At 37.8% G+C, this 15,939-nt stretch overlaps 1 protein-coding gene across 5 annotated transcripts in view; it reads left to right on the top strand.

Annotated features, from left to right (window-relative positions):
* STK33 (serine/threonine kinase 33) overlaps positions 1–15,939 on the top strand; it is a 197,193-nt gene that overhangs the window by 99,464 nt on the left and 81,790 nt on the right. For all 5 annotated transcript variants that reach the window (XR_824276.1, XM_010829301.1, XM_010829299.1 and 2 more), the window contains exons 2-4: positions 7,639–8,033; positions 9,122–9,235; positions 11,929–12,042. Coding sequence is in view for 4 of the 5 variants with exons in the window: in XM_010829301.1 (XP_010827603.1) it covers positions 7,809–8,033; positions 9,122–9,235; positions 11,929–12,042 (453 nt within the window). In the remaining variant the exon portion in view is untranslated. The remainder of the gene's footprint in view (positions 1–7,638; positions 8,034–9,121; positions 9,236–11,928; positions 12,043–15,939) is intronic.

The raw sequence follows: 15,939 nt of genomic DNA, 5'->3' as shown, positions 1-15,939 counted from the left end.
ATCTCCTTGCAGTCCAAGGGACTCTCAAGTGTCTTCTCCAACACCACAGTTCAAAAGCATCACTTCTTCGGTGCTCAACTTTCTTTGTAGTCCAACTCTCACATCCATACACGACTACTGGAAAAACCATAGCCTTGACTAGACGGACCTTTGTTGGCAAAGTAATGTCTCTGCTTTTGAATATGCTATCTAGGTTGGTCATAACTTTCCTTCCAAGGAGTAAGCGTCTTTTCATTTCATGGCTGCAGTCACCATCTGCAGTGATTTTGGAGCCCAAAAAAATAAAGTCTGACACTGTTCCCACTGTTTCCCCATCTATTTCCCATGAAGTGATGGGACCAGATGCCATGATCTTAGTTTCCTGAATGTTGAGCTTTAAGCCAACTTTGTCACTCTCTATAACAAAGCTTTATAGTTGTTGAAGACTGGACTTATCAGCTGAAACCCTTAGAGTTTTACAATATGGTATATCATTGAAGTAAATACTTGTGTCTGTGTATCCTTAAGATTCATAAATTTGGGAGTGTAGTTGTAACATATTGTCTGATAGGAAAACTGTCAGAAGTAGATGGCAATTTAGAGTATAGGATTGGGATCAGGCTTGGTATTGGGGTTTTGGTGTTTTGCTCTAGAATGAGAGCTTCAAGGTAGAGTGAGGGTTGGCAGTTAGTTTTTTGGCCAGGAGGTGTCTTCAGGTATATTATTTTTTTACATGATAAGCGCTGGCTCTCTTACTCAAGGCACCTACATTGCATATTGTATTTGTGAGTTCAGAAACACTGTTTCTATCAATCACTGAATAGTTTTCAATCAATAATCCTTATTTAATAATGGAGATCTTTACTGAATATAAGATGACAAGGTGAATAGAATATAGTTCCTGCCCTGGATGTTTTCACAGTCAAGAGAAGTATTTTTGTTGTTGCTTTGTTTTATTAAATTAACATTACTTATAAAAAATCTTAAAAACAGAGATCATGGAATGTATTGTTGGTATTTTGTTATAGACTGGAGTTTTCTTGCCTTCAAACATCTGGCTACAAGAAGTAGGTTGCCTGTTTGTTCAGTTACTGAGTCGTGTCCAACTCTGCAACCCTGTGGACTACAGCACGCCAGGCTACCCTGTCCTTCACTATCTCTTGGAGTTTGCTCAAACTCAAGTCCATTGAGTCGGTGATGCCATCCAACCATCTCATCCTCTGCTGCCCCCTTCTCCTTTTGCCTTAAATCTTTCCCAGCATCAGGGTCTTTTCCAATGAGTCTGCTCTTTGCATCAGATGGCCAAAGTGTTGGAACTTCAGCTTTAGCATCACTCCTTCCAATGAATATTCAGGGTTGATTTCCTTTAGGATTGACTGGTTTGATCTACTTGCTGTCCAAGGGGCTGTCAGTAGTCTTCTCCAGCACTACAGTTCAAAAGCATCAATTCTTTGGCACTCAGCTTCTTTATGGTCCAACTGTCACATCTGTACATGACTACCGGAAAAACCGTAGCTTTGACTATACACACCTTTGTTGGCAAAGTGATGTCTCTGCTTTTTAATATGCTGTCTAGGTTTGTCATAGCTTTTCTTCCAAAGAGCAAGCGTCTTTTAATTTCATGACCTCAGTCACCATCTGCAGTGATTTTGGAGCCCAAGAAAATAAAATCTGTCACTGTCTCCACTTTTCCCCCTTCTATTTGCCATGAAGTGATGGGACTGGATGCCACGATCTTTGTTTTTTGAATGTTGAGTTTTAAGCTAGCTTTTTCACTCTCCTCTTTCACCCTCATCAAAAGGCTCTTTAGTTCCTCTTCACTTTCTGTCATTAGAGTGGTATTGTCTGCATATCTGAGGTTGTTGATATTTCTCCTGGAAGTCTTGATTCCAGCTTGTGTGTCATCCAGCCCAGCATTTTGCGTGGTGTACTCTGCATGGTATACCTAGCACACTCAGTACACATAAACAAGCAGGGGGAAAATATACAGCCTGGACGTACTCCTTTCCCAGTTTTGAACCAGTCTGTTGTTCCATGTCTAGTTCTAACTATTGCTCCTTGACTTGCATTCAGGTTTCTCAGGAGACAGGTAAGGTGGTCTGGTATTCCCATCACTGTAAGAATGTTCAGGTTTGTTGTGATCCACACAGTCAAAGGCTTTTGTGTAGTCAATGAAATGGAAGTAGATATTTTTCTGGAATTCCCTTGCTTTTTCTATGACATCCTAGTTTATGTTTAAATATCATCTATGATTTCTTACAGGTGACCTTCCAACCTCTACTTGGACACTTGTAGTGACAGAGGTAGTCTTTCCTGTTAACTTAGACAGTTCTGAATGTTAGGAAGCCCTTTGTATCAGGTTGATATTGGCTTGCACTGTTTTGAGTCACAGAGAACTCTAATTCCCTCTGCAGACCTATGAAGAGAGCTCTGACATTCCCTCCTCCACACGACCCCTTCATTTCTTGATGACTTTTCTATACACCTGCTTATTTTCTGCCTAAGTGATTTGTGATTATGGCTCTTCCCCCACAAAATGAACACTCACAGATTTTCATTGAGTGTCCATTATGTACAGGATCAGCTGTGCTGGCATAAAAGTCCCTGACTTCAGATTAGTTTTAATGTACATGGAGAAAAGACACTGGATAACAACAAGAAAAACATCAGGAAAGAATTGGCAGGGATGGGGGAATCTCTCCAGTTTCTCTAAACCATACTTTCTTTGTAAAATCTCTGTTCTTAAACTGTCAACATGGGGACCACATTTAAGACTGTCCCTCCAGATTATAGTTTAATCAGTGAGGAGTATTATGCAAATTAAAATTTTAAAATCTGATAGCATACGTTAGGTGTTAAATGTCAGCATTTTTAAATGTCTGAAATAAAATAAAATCTAAACATACCATAAATCCTTTTATAAGACAACATAGACCAATTTCCCTAATTCTGACCTTAATGGAGATAGTAAACAAGTGCGGGTCTCATTTAACAACTCTATGACCTAGAAAGCTCATTTGGGCCTCTTTAGGTTCTGTAAGCATGTTATGAAAACAAGTAGTTGAAAAGTGAATATACAAGTCATTCCGCTTGGTCTGCATAATGTCAGACAATCCATAAGGTTTTTTTCTTCACTTGAATAGGACACATTTTTTACTGAATTGACTTGACTGTTAGGTTCCTTGTAGACATAGTCTTAGCAAAGAAAGCCAAAAATTGCTTTTGGGGAAGAAAATTGTAGCTAGTTATATCTCATAAAACCATTCTTGTGTTCATTTTCGAGGAAATTACTGTAAGTGTATCTTCTAGGGCCAGTGTGTTAAGAGACCTTTTTATGCTGAAATAAAAACTCAGAGAGTTTCCATATCAGAGTTGTTCCATTGACTTGTTTTACTCCTGAAAATAAAATGAGAATCTTTAGCCAAAGGAAAGCTCACGTTTGTTAAACACTGACATTATTTGACCTTATTGTATTTATTTACATTATGTTTAATACCCATGCATGTCCAGTCTTTGGAGACACAAAGAAACTATTATGTTAGAAGTTTCTTTGGTTTCCTAATATGTTTTTCTAGCCAAAGTCCTGTTTACATATAATTCCATGGTTCTACATAAGAAGAGCTATTCATCTTTGTATTTACATAAAGATACGCTAGGTTTACAATACCTGATTCATTTTATGCCCCTAAAATATGAATGACATCATTTGGCCCACTGGACAGTAGATTTATTTTACTAACAAATCTTTCAGATCAATTCATAAGTGAGAAAGAAATAAATGTGAGTAAATGTTTGTTCTATTTTGGTTTTTAAGTTAAAATAATTAGAATTCAGCCAGCCAAAAAGAAATTAAATTCAAAATCCAATCCTTCTCAAGAAATTTTGCATACAGCTATTCCACCTATTGTTTCAGCGTTTGCTGGGGTAAGAAAGTAGAACATTACTTTGGCGAATGTAATAGTTGGTAAGCTGGGAAGCAGAAACGGAGCTTGTCAGTGAATTCCAGGAATTCTTATATTTTCTGAATATAGCTACCAAATACTTCTAGGGCAATGGATATGTCAGAAGTGGAGCGAGAAAGTACCTGGAAGTCTATGTCAGTGTCAGTGATACTGTGATAACTTGACATTGAGAGACTGAGGGAGAAACGAAAGGAAATGCTTTCTGAACTGAGCTAAGAAAAATACAACTATTTTTCAATCCACAAAATAAACTGTCTTAGAAATGGGAAATTTAATATTTAAAGATTCTCTTGAAAGTTTGTGGATATATATAGTAAAACTTGAGGGATTTAGTAAGAATGCTTTTAGGAGTACTGTTTATAATGAAGGAACTTAGCTACATTTTAAATAAACCTTTACATTATGAACACTTCTTTCAGTTTCTTATAACAAGTACTATAAAATCAGTATTCTTAATGCACGCATAAAATGATGCCTTACATATCTGATATGGGACTTTTCTACACCTGCAGAGAGAAAGCATTATTTTTTTTCTAAACAGAAAGGCTGTTATTTGCAGATCTACTCTGCTGCTCTGAGTCATTGATGGTTACAGGCTTATATATTTAACCTGAAATGCAAAGCATTTTCTTCCAAGGCCTAAAGTTAAATCATTTTTCAGTGTGCATAAAGGTACATTCTGAGTTTTGTTTGTCTTGCTACATATACTTGGAAAACAAGGTCAAGCATTTGTTAAAATGTGTGTGTGTGTTGGCATCAGTTGCATTCTTTTTTCCCTCTGCCTGTCTGAAGGATACCCTTGATGTATCTTTTCCAGTGCTCACCACTATGGGTTTTCATCACATCGGTAGGATTTTTTGTACTGCTTTGATGAAAGGTCATACTTATTGGGCTGACCTGTCTGTTTATTTCTATCTAGTAATCTTAGAATATGCTGTAAACTAGGATAAAGATAAATACAGGCACACCATTTAGGATTTTTGCATCTCTTCACAGAAAAGATTGGCGTATAAGAGCTCCTCCCTTTTTGAGATCACTGCCATGATCTGATTTTGGTTATTCTAACTGAATGAAATGAATTGGATGGCTTTCATTGCTATGAAACAATTTGTGTACTTAGTCCCTTAGTTGTGTCCTACCCTTTGTGACTCATTGGACTGTAGCCTGCGAGCCTCCTCTGTCCATGGGAATTTTTAGGCAAGAATACTGAAGTAGGTTGCCATTTCTTTCTCCGGGGATCTTCCAGACCCAGGAATCTAACCATGTGTCTCCTGCACCGCAGGCAGATTCTTTACCCTCTGAGCCTTCGAGGAAGCCTCATGAAACAATTTACATATATGGAAATCATCTGTTCCCTAAAAGTAGGAAGGAACTCTGATATAGAACTTCCGAAGTGAAATGATAAATGCTGTGAACAAAAATAAAGCAAAGTAAGGGGACAGAATGAATGGCCTGCTGTTTCAGATGAGATGGTTAGAAGAGGTCTCTCAGATGAGCAGAAATCACCATGAAGTGAGGGAGCAAGCCTTGCAAATGTCTGAGCAAGGCGCATCCTAGCCTAGGAAACAAGGGCCAAAGCCACGAGAAGGCACTGTGCTTGGCATACGCAAGGAACAGTAAGGAGACCAGTGTGTTTAGAGCAAGGGAGAGAATGGAGAGAGAAATCTGAGAGGGAGTGAAGGTTCAGTTTATTTGGAGCCTTATAGGCAAAATTCAACAGAACCTACATTTCTTTTTCATTTCTGTTCATCTTAAATTTTGTTTCTTAATCATGTTTTTCTCTTTCTTTGATTTGACTGCTCATGTAGTATACTTTTTGTCCTTTCTTTTTCTGTTTTTAATAAAGTTTTCAGAATAAAAGTTTTTCCTTAAGTACAACTTTGCTTGCATTCTGTAAGGTTCATGGCCATAAGTCAACTGCAAGGGATATGCAGAAATGGAGGATTTTAATTAGGATATTGCTATCCCAGACAGAATCAGGGTTTTGTTAATAAGGAAGAGTGGGGGAATAAATATTGGATAAACTACTAGCAATATCTTTCACAAAATCCTTTGGGCCTGGAAGATTTTCCTATAGATTCCCATGCTATACAGACTATTACAAAGCATCGTGAGATGGAAAGATAGCCAATTTATTTTATAAAACTGCCAGAATCTTGTATCAAAACCTGATAAAGATGAGTGAAAAGGAAAATTAGAGACCAGTTTAGCTTATGAATATAACTGTGAAAAGTCAGAATACAAACATTTCAATTTTTCAGCACATTGAAAGAATCATCCATCATGATCATGTAGGGTTCATACCCAAAATACAAGAGTGCTTTAATATTAAGAAAGCTTTTAATACCATAAAACATACCAAAAAATCAAATAAGAAAAATATGGTAATCACGATAGGTAAAGATTTGATCAAAGTCAACCCTTATTTCTGATTAGAAAACCAGTCTTAGATAACTGAAGCTAGAAATGTATTTCTTTAATGAAATAAAGATATCTAGCTCCTATTATGGTCAAGTTTATTCCAGTTCAAAGAACAAAGGTATATTCTATATATCCCCAGCCTTATCAATCTATGATTTCAAAATATACTTTCAAGTAATATCTGAAGTAGGATGGCAGAGAACCATGATGATGTACTCCCAGTTACTTCTGGAAGTTTCTCAGTTTCTTTTTCATGTGCTGCAGAACACATCCTCTCTCATTCCTAAACCCACGTATTTCCAACTTGCCACTATACATATAGCTGCAGTAACTGGTTAGGTAGAATGATGGGCATACCCGTTCACTCAGGGAAAAGTACCACACACTAGTTCCTATTTTTCTATTTGAGAGTAAAAATAAGGATACTTCTGATATTGCCTTTGAACTTTTAGCACTAGATAGCTTTATAGAATCAAATTATCTACTCCTTTGTGAAGTGTATAGTATGGATTTGGGGCTTTCCAGGTGACTCAGTGGTAAAGAATCTGCCTACCAATGAAGAAGACACAGGTTCTCAATCCCTGGGTTGAGAAGATCCCCTGGAAGAGGAAATGGCAACCCACTCCGGTATTCTTGCCTGGGAAATCCCATGGACAGAGAAGCCTGTGGGCTATGTAGTACATGGGGTGTAGAGTCAGACATGACTGAGCGACTGAGCACACAACAGCATGGATTTACTCTGATAATATGTAGACAGAGGCTCATTACTTTTGAAACCACAGTAATGTATGTTTTATACAAGTATTTTAAAGCCTTTTTTATTTACCACAACCTACCTTATGAAATGCATTTTATATTGTGACCAAGTGTACACACATACACATGTTCTATACATTCATAACTATGTAATTTTTTTTAAAGTTTCACAAACCTTACCAAGGAGCTATGCAAAATGCTCTCATATATTTATCTATTTTATTCTACTTTATTTTAAAAAATTTGTATCAACCCACCAAATTTCCTTAGACCACACTTTTTAGCAGTTCAGAGGGTGATTCTTTGGGCTGTTAAATAAATGTCTGGAGTTCAAGGAGTCAATTCTGGAAGATGAGAATGTATTGGTTTGTAGAAATGTATTCTAATTTTGTTGTAAATATTAACTTTTCACGTATAGGCAGGATGCTCTTGGTGCCAGTTGCTAGTTTGTCTTTGATTTCTAGGAGAGTGATAGGATAAGAAAGAATTTTCTAAATGGAGATTTCTTTTCTTCCTGCAGCTCTCATGTGTGACTGGAAGTCGAGTGCATCATTAACCTAAGGACCTCACCACTTGGAAGTTAGAGTTTTCACCATCAGCCTACCTTTTCCTTTTTGGTCTGGTTCTTTTCCTCAAACAGTGGAAACATCTTTCTTTTAATAAAGTTGCTTTTGTTGCAGAGTTAAGCAAATGGCTGATAGCAGCTGTGGTAAAAAATCCACAAAGTGCCCCCACTGCTCATCTGCTTCTCAGAAAAATGCACTCTGTATATGTTCTTGTAAAACAAAGCTTTCTCCAATGTCAGTGGTGGAAATGTCACAGACATCAAGCACAGGTAGCTCAGAATTTATAGTCTCACCAGAAAAAAGAAAAGAAAAAGGAGCCAGCAAAGATGTTACCTCTGGAAAAGATTCGGTAAATATTAAAGATTCTACATCCCAACACAAGTTGATGTCCCATTCCCTAATCCCATCCCTACATTCATCCTTATTCATGGACCCTTGTCAGCTAATTCATTACCTTCTTTACTATTAAGGTAAATTTCTTTCTTACAGAAGAGGTAAGAAAAATCGGTTGATAATTTCTTTCATTCTGTTAACCAACCACTGCCCCAAATTAATAATTTCCCAGGATTATAAATAATTTGGAATGTTATTCAAGCTTTTATTTAAAAAGTGGTTTATATGGAAATTGATTGGTTTTCAAATTGAATTAAACCTGAATTTGGGGGCATTTTCTTCAACTGATGCAGAATGAGATTTATGATGGTTAAATACAGGGTGGACAGTTCCTGGTTATCTAGATGGACTATCAGATATACCTTACAGAACTGATTTGCCTTAGTTACAATCTGTGAATACCCAGTTGGACTGGTTTGCGTATGTTTGTCTTTATAGAGAAGAGGCACTCTGGAAGATTGTCATTGATAGAGCATAAATTTAGAGACAGAGAGCAGTAAGTTTAAGAAAAGTTAGGTTGTCAGTCCTCAAATTTATACCTTTTCCAAGTTTTCATTCTAAACTGTTATTTCTGAATTGTATTATGGTATAGTTATTGCCATATAGATGTCTCTGAGTGAATTGTTTCTATGTTATTTTCATTCAAAGCATATTTTGTGAATGTCTGGTCAGTACTTTCTTGTGTATAACCTATTTGAGATGATTGTTATGTCTTGAAACAAGAGTGATTGAGAAAACTGTGAAGTTGCCTTCTCTTGTGATTTTAAAGATTTTAAGTCCTGATTTATCTTCTGTGCAGATCATCATGTAGAATTGCCTGGATTCAGGAGATTAGATTGAATAATTTCTTAAGGCTTGTTTTAGCCTAATGAGTGAATGAATTATATAGGGCTTTGAATTTGAAAAAGGTGATAAACTGTCTTGTATACAATAAATATCTTGACACATATTAAAATTTTTCAGATTATCTAAATTAGGGTTCTTACTTTGTCAACAAGTATATTATATCTTAATGTTAATATTAAAATTTCTTTTTGGTTCAAGCCCTCAAAATCTTCAAATATAGAGAGAAAACCATCTCAACAACAGTGGGGTCGGGGCAACTTCACAGAAGGAAAAGTTCCTCACATAAGGATGGACAATGGAGCTGCTATTCAGGTATATAGAGGGCAAACTGAAGTTACTAGAAATTTTTCAGATTTCTTTTAAGTCAGTGTTCATGACAAAGCTGATTTAAAAAGTAAGTCTCTAAGGAAAGAAAAGAAAAGAAGAAACTTAACCATTTTTAAGATTGTTGAAGTCTTTATTAAAGAAAATGTGAACTAATTATTTTTTCTGTTCATAGAGATGTAACTTGACTTGCATAATTAAGTGGAGGACATTTATTAGATAAAATGAGAGCATTTGGTCTCCAAGTCTTGCCGGTTGCTGAGGGCAGTTGTGAAATCTTTATATAGACCTATTTGAGAGAAAGAGAGAGACCAGATGACTTAGATGGTTTGGCTGTTCACTTCTTTGATGACCAGTAGGGAGGCCAAAATTTCCCTTGTGGACTTGCCCATTTTTCTTCAGCTTGTGATTGAGTGAATACCAATGTTATTCTTCCCAGGATTCTAGTTCTTATATGCAAATATGACTTAAATTTAATACCATCTTAGAAATTAAAATGTGTTCCTTTAATGCTAGATTGAAGGAACTACAATAGGAACAACTACAAGAGGAAAATTCCATTGATATTAAATTACTTTGAACAATTGTTTTAAAAAATATTTAGCAATTTACTTGAAGTGATCAGAAAAACTTGCTAAGAAATTCTGACCTGAAAGCTTAAATCTTCCCCTGTTAAAGATTTTGTTAAGTCTTACAAAATCTTACAAAAGACCTGCATTAAAAAAAAAAATCCACAAATTTACTGTTTTAAATTTAGTCATAAGAGATTTTGTAAAAGAAAAATGTATTCATTTATCAGCTCACTCATTCATTCCTTTATTGGATTATGAAAAAAATTCTCAATTTTCCTTCTTTTCTTTGCCTTTGTTCTCCCACATGCTTCTCAGGAGCCATCTTTTTCATGCCATTTTCCCTTATGTTCCCAGAATTTTAGCTCTGGTCTCTGGCCCCAATGTCATTTTGTATTTTTTCTTTTAACTTAAGACTGTATGACTTAAGTAAAAATTGTATCTCTTGAGTTACAAATGATGTTGCTGTTGTGCAGTCACTAAGTCGTGTCTGACTCTGCTGGACTGCAGCATGCCAGTCTCTGTCTTCCACTATCTTCCAGAGTTTGTTCAAATTCATGTCCATTGAGCCAGGCATGAGAAAAATGATAAGAAAACAGGAATTATGTTTTATTCATCTTTGTAGCCCCCAAAGTATGTATCACAAGAAGATAGCTAAGAAAAATCTACATGTTGGAGCTGAACATTTCTTTTCTTCTTTTTTCTTTCCCTTTATGTGTCTTCCCTTCTCGCCCTGTCTTTTTCCACTCCTTCTTCCTCTCTTCTTCTCTCTCCTCCCTTCCCTTTCTTCCTTCTCCTTTTTCCTCGTGCACTAAGCATGAATATTTTGCCTGCAAGGTTTCAGGCAGGCTTTTTAAAGGATAAAAAAGAAATACCTTTATAAGGTGTTTCTAGACCATCTTGGAAGGAAAAAAATGAGTCCAAATATTTGTAAGCAAGAGAGTAACAATAGTGTTTGAGGACCAATGCATACATGTTGAAAAAAGTCAAAAGAACAATCACCATGGTGCAGAGTTAGGCAGAAAAGCCCTTTGTGAAGTAGGTAAGTAATTAGTTGGATACTCCATCTTCATTTACAAAAGTCAGAAAGGAATGTAAGCAGGAGAAAATATGAAGTCCAGCAGTAGTTTATCTGTTGCAGGGTGCAGATGAGAGTGGTCACACAGGGGAACCTGGCATCTCTAAGGCAGGCTCTAAGAAGTCTCCAAGAGAGACTTCCCCCAGTGACATTAGCTCAGGGGTTCTCTCCTGTTCTAATCTCTGGGCATAATGGGTCTAGAAACTCTTGTTAATGCCCTGCAGTTGATTTAGATCAGGAGGCTGACTCTCTCCAACCAAATTCACAAGAACTGAAAGTGTAAATGAGTTACCTGCTTGTTATTTTACAGCGTGAAATGGAATGCTGGTATTGTCAAGACCAGTGCATTCTGTCTGTAAGCAGGAGTGAAGTAATAAACAGAAGGATCCTTGGTTTGGATAATGTTACTATGGATGGTTTTAATTTTTTTCTATAATGCTTATTTATATTAAAAACTTTAAATATGAAAAAAGATTTATATAATCCCTTTCCTAAAACAAAAAGAAATAAAACAACAAAAATGATTATTTAGTAGAAACAATGAAGAGAAAGGTTACCTGGTGAACAGGAAAGCAGTTGTCTAATGGTTAATATGTGTTGATTTTATAGTATAGTTCTCAGAGTTTGGGAATAATTTTTTGGACAACTTATTTTATACAAATATACAGTATATATCAATATATTTGTATACATGTATTAATACTCCATTCTTTTTCTTGTGAAGACATTTCTTTAATATAGTTTATGAGAGTTTCATTTTTTATGTATTTGAAGTTTTTCACATTTCCTCATTAGGATTTTTATGGTTTTTCTCTAAAGGATATTTAATAAGACTCATCAAAACTTATTTTCGCTTAATTAAGATGTGTTTATTAATACTGAAGTAAATATGTGGTGTCAGTGCCTTCTATTTGATTTTACCCTGGAGCAGAGTCACTCTTCCCTTGGGTGGATGCCTGTCAGTATTATATGTTCATTTGTCATACCTGATGAATGGCAGAGAAAGACAAAAGAACTCTTATTTTTTAATCTAGGAAATCTATACCTTTGGAAGAATATTGGGACAAGGGAGCTTTGGAATGGTCATTGAAGCCATAGACAAGGAAAGAGAAACTAAGTGGGCAATTAAAAAAGTGAACAAAGAAAAGGTAAGGCTTCTTAGCATCATACTGAGGGTGCAGTTCTACTGCAAGGTCGGGTAGGTAGTACAGTTTTTCACACGAATACATCTGACCCTTAGGGACAGACCCTGGGCTGTTGCCCTGGAGAAATGTGGGTATTTCTCTAGCCTTCTGGGCTTCCCTCATAGCTCAGTTGGTAAAGAATCCACCTGCAATGCAGGAGACCCCCATTCAATTCCTGGGTTGGGAAGATCTTCTGGAGAAGGGATAGGCCACTCATTCCAATATTCCTGGGCTTCCCTGTGGCTCAGCTTGTAAAGAATCTGCCTGCAATGCGGGAGACCAGGGTTCGATTGGGGAGATCCCCTGTAGAAGGGAAAGGCTTCAGTTCAGTTCAGTCACTCAGTCATATCCGACTCTTTGCGATCACATGGGCTGCTTGCAGCATGCCATACCTCCCTGTCCGTCACCAACTCCTGGAGTTTACTCAAACTCATGTCCATTGAGTAGGTGATACCATCCAACCATCTCATCCTCTGTTGTCCCTTTCTCCCGCCTTCAATCTTTCCCAGCATCAGGGTATTTTCAAATGAGTCAGCTCTTGGTATCAGGTAGCCAAAGTATTGGAGTTTCAGCTTCAGCATCAGTCCTTCCAATGAATATTCAGCACTGATTTCCTTTAGGATGGACTGGTTGGATATGCCCTACAGTCCAAGGGACTCTCAAGAGTCTCCTCCACCACAGTTCAAAAGCATCAATTCTTCGGCACTCAGCTTTCTGTATACTCCAACTCTCACATGCATACATGACTACTGGAAAAACCATAGCTTTGACTAGATGGACCTTTGTTGGCAAAGTAAAGTGTCTGCTTTTTAATATGCTGTCTAGGTTGGTCATAACTTTCCTTCCAAGGAGCAAGAGTCTTTTAATTTCATGGTTTCAGTCACCATCTGCTGTGATTTTGGAGCCCTGAAAAATAAAGTCTGTCACTGTTTCCATTGTTTCCCCACCTATTTGCCATGAAGTGATGGGACCAGATGCCATGATCATAGTTTCTGAGTGTTGAATTTTAAGCCAACGTTTTCACTCTTCTCTTTCACTTTCATCAAGAGGCTCTTTAGTTCTTCACTTTCTGCCATAAGGGTGGCTTCATCTGCATATCTGAGGTTATTGATATTTCTCCTGGCAATCTTGATTCTAGCATGTGCTTTACCCAGCCCGGCATTTCGCATGATGTACTCTGCCTATAAGTTAAATAAGCAGGTGACAATACTCAGCCTCGATGTACTCCTTTCCCTATTTGGAACCAGTCTGTTGTTCCATGTCTAGTTCTAACTGTTGCTTCCTGACCTGTGTAAAGATTTCTCAAGAGGCAGGTCAGGTGGTCTGGTATTCCCATCTCTTTCAGAATTTTCCACAGTTTGTTGTGATCCACACAGTCAAAGGCTTTGGCATAGTCAATAAAGCAGAAATAGATGATTTCCTGGAACTCTCTTGCCTTTTCGATAATCCAATAGATGTTGGCAATTTGATCTGTGGTTCCTCTGTCTTTTCTAAATCCAGCTTGAACATCTGGAAGTTCACAGTTCACGTACTGCTGAAGCCTTGCATGGAGAATTTTGAGCATTAGTTTGCTAGCCTGTGAGATGAGTGTAATTGTGTGGTAGTTTGAATGTTCTTTGGCATTGCCTTTCTTTGGGATTGGAATGAAAACTGACGTTTTCCAGTCTTGTGGCCACTGCTGCATTTTCCATATTTGCTGGCATATTGAGTGCAGCATTTTCACAGCATCATCTTTTTGGATTTGAAGTAGCTCAGCTGGAATTCCATTACCTCCACTAGCTTTGTTCATAGTGATGCTTCCTAAGACCCACTTGACTTCACATTCCAGGATGTCTGGCTCTAGGTCAGTGATCACACCATCGTGATTATCTGGGTCGTGAAGATCTTTTTTGTGTAGTTCTTCTGTGTGTTCTTGCCACCTCTTCCTAATATCTTCTGGTTCTGTTAGGTCCATACCATTTCTGTCCTTTATTGAGCCCATCTTTGCATGAAATGTTCCCTTGGTATCTCTAATTTTCTTGAAGAGATCTCTAGTCTTTCCCATTCTGTTATTTTCTTCTTATTTCTTTGCACTGATCACTGAGGAAAGCTTTCTTATCTCTCCTTGCTATTCTTTGGAACTCTGCATTCAGATGCTTATATCTTTCCTTTTCTCCGTTGCTTTTCACTTCTCTTCTTTTCACAGCCATTTGTAAGGCCTACTCAGACAGCCATTTTGCTTTTTTGCATTTCTTTTCCATGTGGATGGTCTTCATCCCTGCCTCCTGTACAATGTCATGAACCTCTGTCCATAGTTCTTCAGGCACTATCAGTTCTAATCCTTGAGTCTATTTCTCACTTCCACTGTATAATTGTAAGGGATTTGATTTAGGTCATACCTGAATGGTCTAGTGGTTTTCCCTACTTGCTTGAATTGAAGTCTGAATTTGGCAATAAGGAGTTCATGATCTGAGCCCCAGTCAGCTCCTAGTCTTGTTTTTGCTGACTGTAGAGAGCTTCTCCATCTTTGGCTGCAAAGACTATAATCAATCTGATTTCAGTATTGACCATCTGGTGATGTCCAGGTGTAGAGTCTTCTCTTGTGTTGTTGGAAGAGGGTGTTTGCTATGACTAGTGTGTTCTCTTGGCAAAACTCTATTAACCTTTGCTCTGCTTCATTCTGTACTCCAAGGCCAAATTTGCCTGTTACTACAGGTGTTTCTTGATTTCCTGCTTTTGCATTCCAGTCCCCTATAATGAAAGGGACATCTTTTTTGGGTGTTCTAAAAAGGTCTTCATAGAATCATTCAACTTCAGCGTTACTGGTCAGGGCATAGACTTGGATTACCGTGATATTGAATGGTTTGCCTTGGAAATGAACAGAGCTCATTCTGTCATTTTTGAGATTGCATCCAAGTACTGCATTTTGGACTCTTTTGTTGACTATGATGGCTACTCCATTTCTTCTAAGGCATTCTTGCCCACAGAAGTAGATATAATGGTCACCTGAGTTGAATTCATCCATTCCAGTCCATTTTAGTTCACTGATTCTTAAAATGTCAATGTTTACTCTTGCCATCTCCTGTTTGACCACTTCCAATTTGCCTTGATTCATGGACCTAACATTCTAGATTCTTATGCAATATTGCTCTTTACAGCATCAGACTTTACTGCCATCACCAGTCACATCCACAACTGGATGTTGTTTTTGCTTTGGCTCCATCTCTTCATTCTGTCTGGAGTTATTTCTCCGCTGACCTCCAGTAGCATATTGGGCATCTACCGACCTGGGGAGTTCATCTTTCAGTGTCCTATCTTTTTGCCTTTTCATACAGTTCATGGGGTTCTCAAGGCAAGAATACTGAAGTGGTTTGCCATTCCCTTCTCCAGTGGACCACATTTTGTTAGAACTCTCCACAATGACCAATCCATCTTGGATGGCCCTACATGGCATGGCTCATAGTTTCATTGAGTTAGACAAGGTTGTGGTCCATGTGATCAGATTGGTTAGTTTTCTGTGATTGTGGTTTTCAGTCTGTCTGCCCTCTGATGGAGAAGGTTAAGAGGCTTATGGAAGCTTCCTGATGGGAGGGACTGACTGAGGGGGAAACTGGGTTTTGTTCTGATGGGTGAGGCCATGCTCAGTAAATCTTTAATCCAATTTTCTATTGATGGGTGAAGCTGTGTTCCCTCCCTGTTATTTCAGTTCATTTCAGTTTAGTTCAGTCGCTCAGTTGTGTCCAACTCTTTGCAACCCCATGAATCGCAGCATGCCAGGCCTCCCTGTCCATCACCAACTCCCGGAGTTCACCCGAACTCATGTCCATAGAGTCGGTGATGGCATCCAGCCATCTCATCCTCTGTCGTCCCCTTCTCCTCCTG

The sequence above is a fragment of the Bison bison genome, unplaced genomic scaffold, assembly GCF_000754665.1.
Source record: "Bison bison bison isolate TAMUID 2011002044 unplaced genomic scaffold, Bison_UMD1.0 scf7180017864503, whole genome shotgun sequence".
NCBI lineage: Eukaryota > Metazoa > Chordata > Mammalia > Artiodactyla > Bovidae > Bison > Bison bison.
The sequence above is the reverse complement of the archived record's forward strand: the minus strand, read 5'-3'. Positions and strand labels throughout refer to the sequence as shown.